Source organism: Sarcophilus harrisii, chromosome 3 (genome assembly GCF_902635505.1).
Source record: "Sarcophilus harrisii chromosome 3, mSarHar1.11, whole genome shotgun sequence".
NCBI classification, from domain to species: domain Eukaryota; kingdom Metazoa; phylum Chordata; class Mammalia; order Dasyuromorphia; family Dasyuridae; genus Sarcophilus; species Sarcophilus harrisii.
Window position 1 is genome coordinate 50027528 of NC_045428.1, and position 13842 is coordinate 50041369.

Here is a 13842-nt window from a genome sequence, read left to right on the forward strand (position 1 = left end):
GATGTCCATTCTCTACCATCAGATGAACCAGAAATTTCCAAATATCTTCAGTTCTTGGGAAGCTAGAATTTAATCCTCTCATTTAAAATATTGATATTGGGACACAGCTCCAATTTGGTAAACTAAGAAGGCTATGTGAAACATGAAAATGAGCATGGGAGTTCATCAAGAACTTCAAAGTTCCTCATCTTGTGCATGTCTTCTGTGTCCTGAATAAAAACAACAATAGCTGATAGTGATAGAACATTTCAAAGTTTACAAAGCTCCCATGTGTGATCCTCACAATAGCCCATAAATAAATACTACATATATTGTTATTGTTGTTGTTCCCATCTTACAGATAAGAAAACTGAAGCTTAAGCCCAGTTAAATAAAATTTTAATAAATACTAGGGAAGGGAACAAGCATTTCTTAAGCACTTGCTCTGTTTCAGACACTATGTTAAGCACTTGACAGCTGTCTCATTTGATCCGCACAATATCCTATGAGCTCTGTCCCATTGTGATCTCCATTTTACAGTTATGGAAACTGAGGCAGATTGTTTAAATGATTTGCCTTGGGTCACATAGCTACTATCCCTGTGATTGAGTAAATAATCTTTGTTATTCCTCTAAGTGACATCCTATCTCTCAATTCCAGGCATTTTCCCTGGCTACCCCCCCTCCCCCCATTCTTGCATTCTCTCCTATTCACTTTTTCTTCTATTTTTCAAATCTCCGCTTAAGTTCCATCTTCTACAAGAAACCTTCACCATTCTCCTTAATCTTAGTGCCTGCAGATCCAGAGCTCTATCTGCTTTGCCACCCTGCTGCCTCTGAGGCTGTTGGCCAAAGGCTTTGAACTCATATCTCTCCTTACTCCAAATCCTGTGCTCTTGCTGCTGGTCCTTGATGATTTGTGGCTGGAGCATCCCTAAGAGCCCCAGCTCTGAGTCCTGGCAAGGTCCCATTGTAGTGGGGGTGGTATCTGGATGACACTGCTAGACAGCACAGCTGTGGAGAAAGACACAGGTGGCCAGGAGTTGTACCTACAGGTAAGAACAGCCCTCAGGGTTCACAGCTTAGAGAATACACAGCCTGCCCCTGGCTCTGAGAACTCCAGACCCCTCCCCATATAACTGATCTCTCTGTGTCCTGTTTCTGGACCTCCATTGTCAGAAAACCTGTACTAGTTCCTTCTTTTCTCTTGGAGGAATTTTCTTGCTATGATTCAGTCCCTTAGTGCCAGTTGTTGACACCATCCAAACCACCTACTTCCCAGTCTCACAAGACTGCAGTCCCACAGCAGGTAATACATAATCGTGGTGTTCTTGACCATGTCACAATCCACTTCAAAAAACTGAATGATTCTTTAGCCTTGATCTCTGTAAGTGGACTCAATACAGTTTTTAAGACAAAAACAATTCTTCTTCTGGACTAAAGTGGACATAAAATTCTTTCAATACAAGGAATTGAACCACAAGTGTGTCCTCAGAAGTAATATGACATAGGGGATAGATAAAATGCTGGGGCTGGAGTCTAGAAGACCTGCCAGATGTGAACAAATTATTTTCTTCTCTGATCATCCTCTGTTTCCTCACCTGTAAAATGGGAATCACTGTGGTACTTATCTCACCTTAAATGATGAGAGCTAGTTGCAATCAGGAAGACTTGAATTCAAATCCTTCCTTAGACACTTTCTGTGTGGACCTGGGCAAATCATTTAAATTCTATCTACCTCAAATTCTTTATAAATAAAAGGAGGATAATAACAGCATCTACTTTCAAAGGTTATTGTGACTATCAAATGAAATAATATTTCTTTAATAGCATTTTTTTCCAATTACATGTAAAGGTAGTTTTTAACATTCATTTTGAGTTTAATTTTTTTTCTTCCTCCCTCTCTTACATTTCCCCTCTTCAAGACAGCAAGCAATCTGATATAGGTACAATTATTTTAAACATTTTCCAGTATTGGTCATGTTTGGAAAGAAAAATCAGGACAAAAGGGAAAAACTACAAGAAAGAAAAAAAAAAGTGAAAATAGGCTATTTCGATCCATATTCAGTCTTCTAGTTCCTTCTTTGCATGCAAATTTCCATCTCAATATATTGGCATTGACTTGCATCATGGTATTGCTGAGAAGAGCTAAATCAATCGTAGTTGATTATCACACAGTCTTATTGTTATTATGTATAATGTTCTCCTGGTTCTGCTCACCTTACACATCAGTTAATATAAATTTTCCCAGGCTTTTCTGAAATCAGCCTGTTCATTTCTTATAGAACAATAAAAGTCCGTTACATTCATCAGCCATTGCCCAGTTGATGGGCATCCCCTCAATTTCCCATTTCTTGCCACCACAAAAAGAGCTGCTATGACATTTTTGCACATATGGGTCCTTTTTTCTCTTTAATGAGACAATATTTCTAAACTATTTTGCAAACCTTAAAGTGCTTTATAAATGTTATTACTATCGTTCTCATCATGCTGATTGACTTGTGAGTCACGATCCCCAATCACTAAGTGTTCTTCCTCAGTGAAGCAAACCCTCCCAGTGAATCTTCTCCTGAAAATAACCTTTCAGTTCCCTCCTTTCCTCATGCAAACTGCATAGGCTCTCATCCTCAAAGAAACTCCTCCCTGGTGCTCCATCACACACGATGGAGTGAGAAGAGTTTGAGGAGGGATATGGTACAAGAGGTCCCAACTCATGAATGGATTAGATTAGTGATTTCCAAGGAAAATTCAGTTTACTTTTTACAGACTTCTTGAATACTTAGATATAAGGGTCTGTGTGCCTCATTGCTTCTGCTTTAACTTGAATACAATGCTTTGTTTCCCTTGTGCTAGAAACTGAGAAATATATTCTCTTTGCATCTTCCACCTTGGCTTTGAGTATTTACAACATCCCCCCCCATACTCCCCTCATATTTCAGAAATGCTAACATTCTGATTTTTGTTTTGCCACAGATTCATTTTGATGGCCATTGTGGGGAAATACTATAAGGAGAGTAGACTGGCTATCTCCTTCTGGTAGCCTCCCATTGATGCACTAGATTTTTGATTTCTCCCCTGGGATTTGGAGATTGTGATATTGGGTACCCTTGGGTTATGATGGAATAGACTTATTATCCCTGCAGAAGTCAGAACATGGATCATTGAGTGTTAGAAGAGGGCTCAGCTGTGAGTTGAGGCAAACTTTGTAACAATTAGAGTAATCCAAAGAATGGAACAGATTTCCTTGTTAATAGGGCTCTCTCTTGTCATTGGAACAGATCAAAGGGTGGGTGAAGACCTTTCAAGAGGTTCCAGCAATTCAAAAAACATATGATGATGATGATGATGATGATGATGACAACAGCATCAAAGGCATTGTGTATAGATGCTGGGAATATCAATACAGTCTCTGTTTTCAAAGAAATTAGAATCTAATAGGTGTTCTTGTATCAGGTAGCAACATTGGATTTAGCCTGTAAGATCCTTTCCAGTTCTGCAATCATATAATTGTCTATTTTAGTTCTTCAAGGAGTAAATATGTTAAGAGCTACTATGAGCCAAACACTGTGCTAATCACTGGGGGACACAGAGAAAAGCAAAAGACAGTCCCTCTCCTTGAGAAACTCACAATCTAATATGGAAGAGAACGTACAATTATGTACAAACAAGATATATCTCTAAAAAATTGAAAATAACCCCAGAGGGAAGATATTAAGATTAAGGAGAGTAGCTTCATGTACAAGTTGGAATTTTAGGTGAGACTTGAAGGAAGCCAGGTAAGCTGAGAGAAAATAGAGAGGAGAGATCAACAGGCATGGCTGATAGCCAGGAAAAATGGCAGTGGGTGAAAGGAATAACAAGGAGACGGGTGTACCTGGAAAACTGGGAGTTTGGATGGAAGAAGTAGAAAGGGCAGAAAGATTCACAACATAAAAGGGGCCAGGGTCTAAATATAAATTATTATTCTGGGCCCCCAATCAAAAAATTTCAAAAGGGTCTCTGTGATTTATTAATTGCAAAATAAACATATAGCGAACATCAAGGAAAGGACACCAATGGTATCCTCCCTGCCCTTCACATTCACAACACAAGGGAATGACCATGGACCATATTTTTATGTGTATGATATTTCTTCGGGGAAAATGAAGGTGAGCTAGAATTTCATTTGTTCATTAGAATTACATTATCCAGTGCTTTTTACCACACTGTGAACTAAATAAGATACCTGAGCCTAATGGCACACTGAGAAGGCAATGAATACCTGTAGTCTGTGCTAACTGCAGTTGGAGTGACCTTTTGGAATGATTAAAAATTTAAGAGAATGAAGACAATAAAGTTGTTAACCAAATCAAAGAGTTCATGAAATCTCAACAAGCATGACTGAGAGGGAAAACAGCCAAATAGGAAGAAAAGGAATTTCAAAAACATTTTTTTTCAAAGGAGTCTCTTGCTGAGGTCCCCCAGATGGGGATATTCAGGTTTATGGGAAGCACACCAGCACCATTCCTATCTGTTAACTTTCTCTAATGCTGTTCTTTATCTGCAGGTAATAGAGGTCAAGTTTGAGAAGTTTGATGTGGAACAAGACAACTATTGCAGATATGACTATGTGGCCATATTCAATGGGGGAGAAATCAATGATGCTAAAAGAATTGGAAAATATTGTGGGGACAGACCACCTGCGTAAGTCTTTTTTATTTTTTCAGCTTCTAAGTGACTTGAAACTCATTTATTCTCAGGTTTTCTAAATGTATCTTAATTTGCATACATTTCTTTTTTAAAGCATTTGCTAACCTGTAATAGATGCCTCAGGAAGATCTGAGTTCAAATCTGGCTCCAGACATTTACTAATTGGGTGACCCTAGGCCTTTGCGTGCCTCAGTTTCCTCAACTGTAGAATAGGGCTAATAACAGAACCTGCCCTCCCAGGGTTTCTTTGCTTTCTCCTCCTCCTCCTCCTCCTCCTCCTCTTCTGTTTCTTCCTCTTCTTCCTCCTTCTCCTCCTCTTCCTCCTCCTCCTCTTCTTCCTCCTCCTCTTCTTCCTCCTTTTTTCTTCTTCTCCTCCTCATCTTTTTTGTTCTTGTTCTTTCTCTTGTTCTTGTTCTTGTTCTTCCTTCTTTTTTGTCTCCTCCTCCTCCTCTTTCATATTCTTGTTTTTCCTCTTGTTCTTGTTCTTTTTCTTCTTGTTCTTCTTGTTCTTGTTCTTTTTCTTCTTGCTCTTCTTGTTCTTGTTCTTTTTATTCTTGTTCTTCTTGTTCTTGTTCTTTCTTCTTCCTCTTTGTCTTCTTTCTCTTCCTCTTCTTCCCTTTCAGCTTTTACACAATGGATAGAATGATGGTCCTGAAGTGGGGAGAACATGAGTCCAGATCTGGCCAGAGATACTAGGTATACAAGATATAGAGCACTAGGTTTGGAAAGAGAAAAATTCATCTTCCTTAGTACAAATCCGGCTTCAGACACTTGCTATCTGTGTGACCCTGGGCAAGTCACTTAACCCTGTTTGCCTTAGTTTTCTCATCTGTAAAATGAGCTGGAGAAGGAAATTCCAAACCATTTCAGCATCTATAAAGAAAATCCCAAATGACATCACAGAGAATTGGACACAAGTGAAAAACTACTTAACAACAGCAACAACAATGACCCTCCAGTTATGTGAGACTATATAATCTCTGTTTATCTCATTTTTCTCATCTACAAAATGAGGAAAATAAAAGCATCTATCCATCTCCCAGAATCATTGTGAAGAACAAATGAAATCACTGAAAAATGTTTAGCACAGTGTCTGGCACATAGCAAGTATCATATTAATGTTGATTGTTATTATTATCATCATTATGTAAGAGATTTGCAAAGGACTTTCCTTACAACCACACTGTAGGGTTGGCAGTAGCAAGATTATCATTCCTGTTTTGTCACTGAGAGAACTGAGGGGCAGAGACATGAAATGACTTGCCCAGAGTGACACAGCCAGTGTCGTGGTCTGGGCTTAAACCCAGTTCTTATAAATGTTTTCTTTTCTAACTATTCCATGAATCTCTTGAATTCCCGACCTGTAGAACCTAATGGATGAGCTGCCACAGCATTTCTGCAGGGGGACTTTTACCCAGAAGGGACCCACTCTGCTTTTTGGGCTTTCTACAGAGCTCAATATTTTTCCTTCATTCTCCCTCCATTCAGATTGGAGTCATGGAGTCCAAACTCAAGGGCAGCATTTTCTCCCCCACTGAATATTTCTGCTCTGTACAAGGCCTCCACACTGGCAGAGGCCAGAATGAGGAGAGTTCCCTGGAGTGCTTTCCTCACTGGTGAATGTGGCCCGAGCCAAGGTCACTTGCTACCTGCCTCTCGCATGGAGTATTCTACAATACAGGCAAAGGAAGAAATGACTTCCTGGCCCTTGACTCTGGTTTGACAGGGGAAAAAGTCCACGCCAAAGTCCTACCTTCTTTCTTCCCAGATGCTTGACAAGAATCCGCAGGTAGAAGGCTTGTTCCCCATGAAATAAATGCCAATCCCTAAGTCCCCGCTAATTCTAAGATTCATCAAATAGTAAGAAAATAAGTCTTCCTTGCAGTGATAATTACAATATTCCAGGAGAAGTTTTAGCTTCAGCATATTGCCTCTAAAATTATAGTACTAAGGTTGGAGTCTGACCTAAAAAGAGGGCACTGAAGAATCACAGTAATTATGGCATCATACCCAGGATGCTGGCTGAGAAAGGGCTCAAGCATAGCACATCTTCTCAGCTGCTCTCCTCTCATTTTAAACAAAGGAGCTCTATTTAGACTTAGGGCAGGAATGTTGTTAAGTGTGTGAGAATCAAATAATTAAATGTAGGTAAAGGCACACGTAATCATAAAGCTTTGTGGAGGGATCATTATTACTTCCCCATATCTAATAACAAAAGCAGGAAACTGTTACTCTAGCTCCCACAAAGCTTTTATAGTTGAATTTTTCAAAGAATCGGCATCACGATTTGCTATTGTTTGGTCATTTCAGTTTTGTCTGACTCTTCATGACCCCATTTAGGATTTCCTTGGCAAAGATATTGGACTGGTTTGCCTTTTTCTCCAGCTCATTTTACAGATGAGTAAACTGAGGCAGAGTTAAGTGACTTACCCAGGGTCACACAACTAGTAAAAGTCTCAGGCTAGATTTGAACTCCCAAAAATGAGGGTTCCTGACTCCAGCTTCAGTGATCTACTCACATCACCACCTTGTAGATCATCATCGTCATACTAGCTAGCAATTATATAGCACTTAAAAGTTGCTGAAGCTTTTTCTATATATTATCTCATTCGATCCTCCCCACAACTTTGGGAGGCAGTGCTATTATCAGTCCCATTTTACGGATGAATAAACTGAAGTTGAGAGAAGCTAAGCAATTTACTGATGAGCCTTGGCTAGTAAGCGTCTGAGGGCGAATTGGATTCAGGTCTTCCGGACTCCAAGTGTATGAGGTGAGCCCTTTTTTAGGGCTGCTCATCCACCTTCAGCGTCTACCCTATCTGACCGACTCACCCGTGGCTCCAGGAAGCAGAGCGTGTGCAGCAGCCACACCGTGGTAAAACCCTCTCAGGAGATGAGAAGAAGCGGACAGAGGATAACTGAGGGGTCTCAAACCCATCGATGAGTGAGGGGGACGTTTACCCCAAGCACGTGAAGACTTCTTCCTACAGAACGGGCTGGGGACAATTTGGTCCAATAGCCAGGAAGTGGCTGAAGCTGGCACTGTCCAGTGCTTAGAGCTTGATTAGCCCCCAGGGCTCCGAATAGCCCCAGCGCACCCACTGCCCCTACCCAGCACCAATCATCCTGATTTTTGACCTGCTCTGCACTCTGATGACTCAGGAAGAGAGAATGAGGCTGACAACTTCGTGCCTCACTTAAATGTAATCCACGAGCAAATCAAGACAACACCCAATGATGTGATATCCTTGGTCCTCCTTGAAAAAGGACAAACAACAGAATACTCATTCCACCGAGCCATCTAGCTGCCACTTTTTATACTTTATTTCTCCACAATGATTTTTTTAATTAAAGCTTTTCTTTTCAAAACATATGCCTGTATCATTTTTCAACATTAATCCTTGCAAAACCTTGTGTTCCAATTCTTCCTCCTAGATGGCAAGTAGTCCAATATATGTTAAACATATGTTAAATCCAATATATGCATATATATTTATACAATTATCTTGCTACACAAGAAAAATCAAATCAATTGGAACACAAGGTTTTGTAAGGGTCAGTGTTGAAAAATTATCCATTCTTATGTTTTGAAAATAAAAGGCTTTAATGATAAAAAAAAAAGAAAAAAGAAAAATCAAATCAAAAAGGAAAAAAATGAGAAAGAAAATAAAAAGCAAAATGCAAGCAAGCAACAGAAAGAGTGAAAATACTATGTTGTGATCCATACTCAGTTCCCACAGTTCTCTCTCTGGGTGTAGATGGCTGTCTTCATCACAAGATCATTGGAACTGGCCTGAATCACCTCATTGTTGAAAAGAGCCACATCCACACGATGATTTCTGTGAACAAGACTTTACATATACACATGTACATATACATATACAATACACCAGGCCCCTGTGTTGGCCAAGGAGATCCCAAACAGGATCATGAAGAGGCAGACATGACTGGAATCACTCAACAGCAACAAAAAGTACATGTGTTCATGCATATGTTAAATATATATATTTATAAATATTTGCTTATTTTTTAAATGTTCAACCCCTTTACTCAGAAGGAACACGTTAGTTCAGAGGAGGCAGCACCTTGGCAAATTGATTCGAGTCCGGGAGGACATCAAAGCAACCAGAAGTTTAAACATTCCCTCTAAAATCTTGTTTGTACATGACTCATTTATTCTGCAAGTCTTTTCAACTTCAATCTAGTCATCTCCTGCCAAGTATTCCAAATTCTAAATTAGTAAAACCCAAATTAATAAGGTTTTTCAATATTTATGCTTATATATTTATCCAACTTATCTGAATATTTCAAACAACAAGCTGTTTAATTTACATGATGGCAAACAGATGTTTTGAAGTGTATTTTTTCACTAAATTAACAAGGGAATATATTCAGTTCAATGAACGTTTATTCATGCTGGGCTTTATTAAGCACTCAAGGAGCTTACAATCTAGTAGAGGAAGACAACACACAAAAGGATGCTGAAAAGCACGGGAGGTATGAGGAGCTTATCCTGCATGGAAGCAAATTCCAAGGAGTTTAAACCAAAAAAAGCTGCTTGCAGAGAATAGAGTTCTCTCCATTGTGCTTTCTGTAGGCTGCTGTTTTGAATATTTTGTGGAGACATTAGTCAACTCAGAGGAACAACAACGATGATGATGATTATAATGATAATAACTACATTTATATGTTACATTTTATGTTGCAAAAAATTATAATTGTATTTATTCCCTCATATAAGTGTCTGGTCAGCTCAATTAAGTGACTCATTTGACTGTTTTTCACTGAATAGACCATATTTAGACTTTCTTTTGGGATCAGAGAGCTACCACCTGAATAAACCATTGTTCTGATGGGATGTGGATTTACTGTTTATATTTACAGAGAGAAAGCTCTTATACCTACTTATTTAAATATCTCTCATTTATTGTTATTATTGTGTGGTCATTTCAGTCCCGTCTGACTCTTTCTGACCCCACTTGGGGTTTTCTTGGCAAAAATACTGGTCTGCCATTTCCTTCTCTAGCTCATTTTTCAGATGAGAAAATTTAACTAAACTGAGTTAGGTGACCCTTCCAGGATCACACAATTAGTAAGTGTCTGAAGCCAGGTGTTTCTGGCTCCCCATGCAACCTATCTCTTAACAATCAACCACGACAGCTTTATAATATAATATATTATATAAATTTGTAAGGCTATAAATTATTGAACTGTTTATTGGGAGTAGGAGAAAAAGTTTCCTCATTGGGACTGAAGCCAGTCCGAGGCCCCAGGTTAGGATTAAACTACTCTTTGACTAGATGTATGTGCTAATAATTAGAAGTTTGTCATCTCAAACAATGATATGACATAGGATATTTGTTTTTAAAATTTTTTGCAGTATATATTGCATTGCTTGCTGTTTAGGAGGGTGGGGGAGGAGGGAGGGAAAAATTTGGAACACAAGGTTTTGCAAGGGTGAATGCTGAAAACTATCTTGCACACATTTTGAAAATAAAAAGCTTTTCAAAAAATTTCATGCAACTCTTTAACCTTTAATAGGGATTTTGTATTATTCTGCTTCCTGCACAGACACAACCTATACCCGAGTTTTTCATAACAGAATGCTTCTTTTTAATCTTCTAGGCCCATTGTGTCTGAGCAAAATGAACTTCTCGTTCAGTTCTTATCGGACTTGAGTTTAACTGCTGATGGTTTTATTGGCCATTACAAATTCAGACCAAAAAAGTTACCTACAACCACAGTGCCTCCTGTTACAACAACATCTCCTGTGCCCACAAGTAAGTTTTCTGCAGGATATTATGAGATTTAATAGGACAAGAGAAATATAATATAAATAAATATAATAGGACAAGAATGTTTAAGCTTAAGAAAAAGTGTTCTTATTCAAAGGAAATAATTTCTGACACTTGAAATGTTTAAAACCAGAGGAACAGAGTACTTATCAGGTGGTAAATTTATTAAGCACCTATTATGTGCCAGGTATATGGCAGCCAGGTGGCTGCTAAGTGGCTCACTGGACAAAGTACTAAGTCCAGTTCCACAGAGTACTATGTCTGGAATCAAGTTTGACCCCAGCCACTTACTGGCTGGGTAAACCTGAACAAGTCACTTAATTTCTCTTTGCCATAATCTATTGGAAAAGGAAATGGCAAACCACTTCCAGCATCTTTGCCAAGAAAACCCCATGGACATATTGGTGTGCTGTGGTCCACAGAGTCATGAAGAGTTGGACACAATTGAACAACAAGAACAATATTCCAGGCCCTATACTAAGCACGAGGAATACAAAAAGAAGCAAAAGATCATCCCCTGTCCTCAAGGAGCTTACAGTCGAGTGGGGGGGGGGAGGGGGACAACAGATAAATATGTACAATCGATCTATAAACAGATCAAGAAGAGGGAAGGCACTGGATTTATAGGAGTTGGGAAAGGCTTCCTACAAAAAATGGGACTTTTGTTGGGACTTGCAGGAAGCCAGAGAGGATGAGAGTTGGAACAAAGGAGGAAGAATGTCCCAAACATGGGAAAAAGCCAGTAAAAATGGTCAGAGCTGAGAAATGGAGTGTCTTGTTCCTGCAATAGCTAGGAGACCAATGTTACTAAGTCAGAGTTTGTATTGGGGAGCAAAGTTTAAAAAGACTGGGAAGGTAGGAGGAGGACAGGTTATGAAGGACTTCAATGCCAAACAGAGCTTTTTGTATTTGCTCCTGGAGGCGACAGGGAGCCACTGGAGCTTAGGGAGAGAAGGAAGGGAAGGGCCTGACATGGTCTGACCTGCATTTTGGTAGTTAAATGGAAGATGGATTGGAGTGGGGAGAGACTGGAGGCAGGCAGATCACCAGTAGTGCCGGTATAACGTGATGGGAACCTAAGGCAGATTGATGGTAGTCAGAGAAGACAAGAGGGAGTATCTGAAAGATATTGAAAATGAGAAATCTACAGGCCTTAATAAATTTACTGATGAGGATGGACAATCATATAGGAGAATAAATCGAATCCATTTCCTTAAGGTAAGATGTTAAAGATAAAGGGAAGACTTTAGATTGAGATTGTTTATATATTTTATTTAAAAACGTTACCTGAGAAAAATCACAACCTTCATTTGCTTCTACTCAAATCATCCTTCACTACTTCATCAAAGTGTGAAAGTAAGCCTGAGAGTTAGTTGGCAGTGCAGCAAGCATCTGCTAGGTTCCATGTCTATCTGGGGAGGCTTTGGGTCTGTCACGCAAGAACACACAGAGCTTCATCACTAGCAAGGAGATATTTTCAGCCTCAGTTGCTTGTTATGGATAGTGTTCCATTGTGAAACAGCTTTGTCTAAATTTTTCTGACCCTATTTGAGGTTTTCTTGGCAAAGTCACTAGTGTGATTTGCCATTTCCTTCTCTAGCTCATTTTACAGATGCAGAAACCAAGGCAAACAGGGTTAAGTGACTTGCCCAATAACTGTCTGTGGCTGGATTTGAACTCAGGTTTCCCTGACTCTGGCCCTGGTTTTCTGTTCACTGTGTCACCAAACTGCCCTCAGCTACTTAAAGACCATTAACTAAGGTAAATCATCAGGGGAGTTGATTCTGATTAGACTGTAATGTGTATGGACGTCAAAGGATAGCAAATTCATGAAAATAACAGCATCTTTATTTAAATATGTCATATTGGAAAAGACTTGTGAATAAGGTATTTTCAGTACAAAGATGTTCCCATACATAAAACAATATTAGCAAATAAAGATGGAAGCAATGTGATAATATGTCCTTCCTATTAGATAGTGTCATTTTTCAGAAACCCAAACCAGCTTGCTAAAGTAGTAACATTGTGTATGGGGGAAGGTGATACTATTTACCTTAAGTAGGTAAGCCTTGAATTTTTTTCCAAAATCAGGTTCAACCAAATCAGCAGATAGTTATTGATTCCTTGTTACATGTGTTCAGCACTTAGCTAAAAACTATGGGAGAATGTAATGAAGTACATGATGTGGTTTTGGTCTTCAAAGAAATAGGACATAAAAAACACATACAATCTGAAATTGCAAGAGCATTTAAATAATAGTTAATAAATAATAAAGAGCTGTTAAAAACCAAATGAATATGAGAGAAGATCCCCATGGGAGCCCAGAAGAGGAAGGGCTGACGTCAAACTGAATTTTAGTTGAGTTGAAGATGTAAGCATTTGTTCTGTAACATAAATTCAAGCGTTGCTGGAGTTCTCAAGATGTCAAGTTAGTGACTCTCTAAGGGTTTATCCAGGAGATATAATTTTGAGGTGCTACCATGACAGCAAGATGGTGAAGTAGCAGTTAGTCTGTAGTCAGGGAGAGAGGTTCACATCCATTCTCAGACATGTCCTAGGGGTATGACCTTAAAGTGGCAAGTCACTTAATGTCTGCCTGCCTTAGTTTCCTCAACTGTAAATTGAGGCTAATAATAGCACTTGCCTTAAAGATTGTTGTTAGGACCAAATGTGTCTGGTACATAGGAGATGCGAAATAAATGCTTTCACAAGTCATTAGACTTGTTTCTTTAAGCTAAAGAAATTGCCAGGATTTCAGAGTTTAATTAAATACCTCCACCTCTTTATAAAGACTATTTAAATTCTTATTTACTATCTCTTTTAATACTAAAAGATCCTAGCCCAGTCTGACAAGAATATGAGTTCCTGCTCTACTGAATAAAATGCTAGACCTGCTTATAAAACCTTGTTCACTAATCCTTAAATAACTATGCTTTAGTTAAGGTGGATTAAATATTTCCGTTTAAAAGAGTACATGTAATACACTGCGGGGACACGTGCTTTGCTTTCAGATGGTGACATATTCACAAGGATCCCTAAGCCTTTCCAAAGCTGCCTTTGTCTACTCAACATATACTGAAACAGTGGGATCCTTCTGCAGCAGGAGCCAGTCTGCAAGTGGGGTGCAGGAGTGATTTTTGGCCACAGACACTAGACTTGCCTTTTCTCTTAGGGAAAGTATCATTAGTTATATAATTTCTAGGAAACACAGACAGGTCCTTGATGGATAAAGTCTTTTCTAATAGCAATTCATATAGAATATGAATTGCAGGGTATAAATTGGTGTGCCATTCTAGAAAGCAATTTGGAATTATATCCCCACAATGATTAAAATACGTGTATATTTTGACGCAGAAATACCACAACTAAGCCTATTCCCC

The 13842-nt window shown here is 39.0% G+C and overlaps 1 protein-coding gene across 1 annotated transcript in view; it reads left to right on the forward strand.

Moving 5' to 3' along the window:
• The window catches only part of PCOLCE2 (procollagen C-endopeptidase enhancer 2), an 82126-nt gene that overhangs the window by 62005 nt on the left and 6279 nt on the right, over positions 1 to 13842 (forward strand). Inside the window, exons 5-6 of the mRNA XM_003766115.4 lie at positions 4525 to 4661; positions 10293 to 10447. Coding sequence (XP_003766163.1) covers positions 4525 to 4661; positions 10293 to 10447 — 292 coding nt within the window. The remainder of the gene's footprint in view (positions 1 to 4524; positions 4662 to 10292; positions 10448 to 13842) is intronic.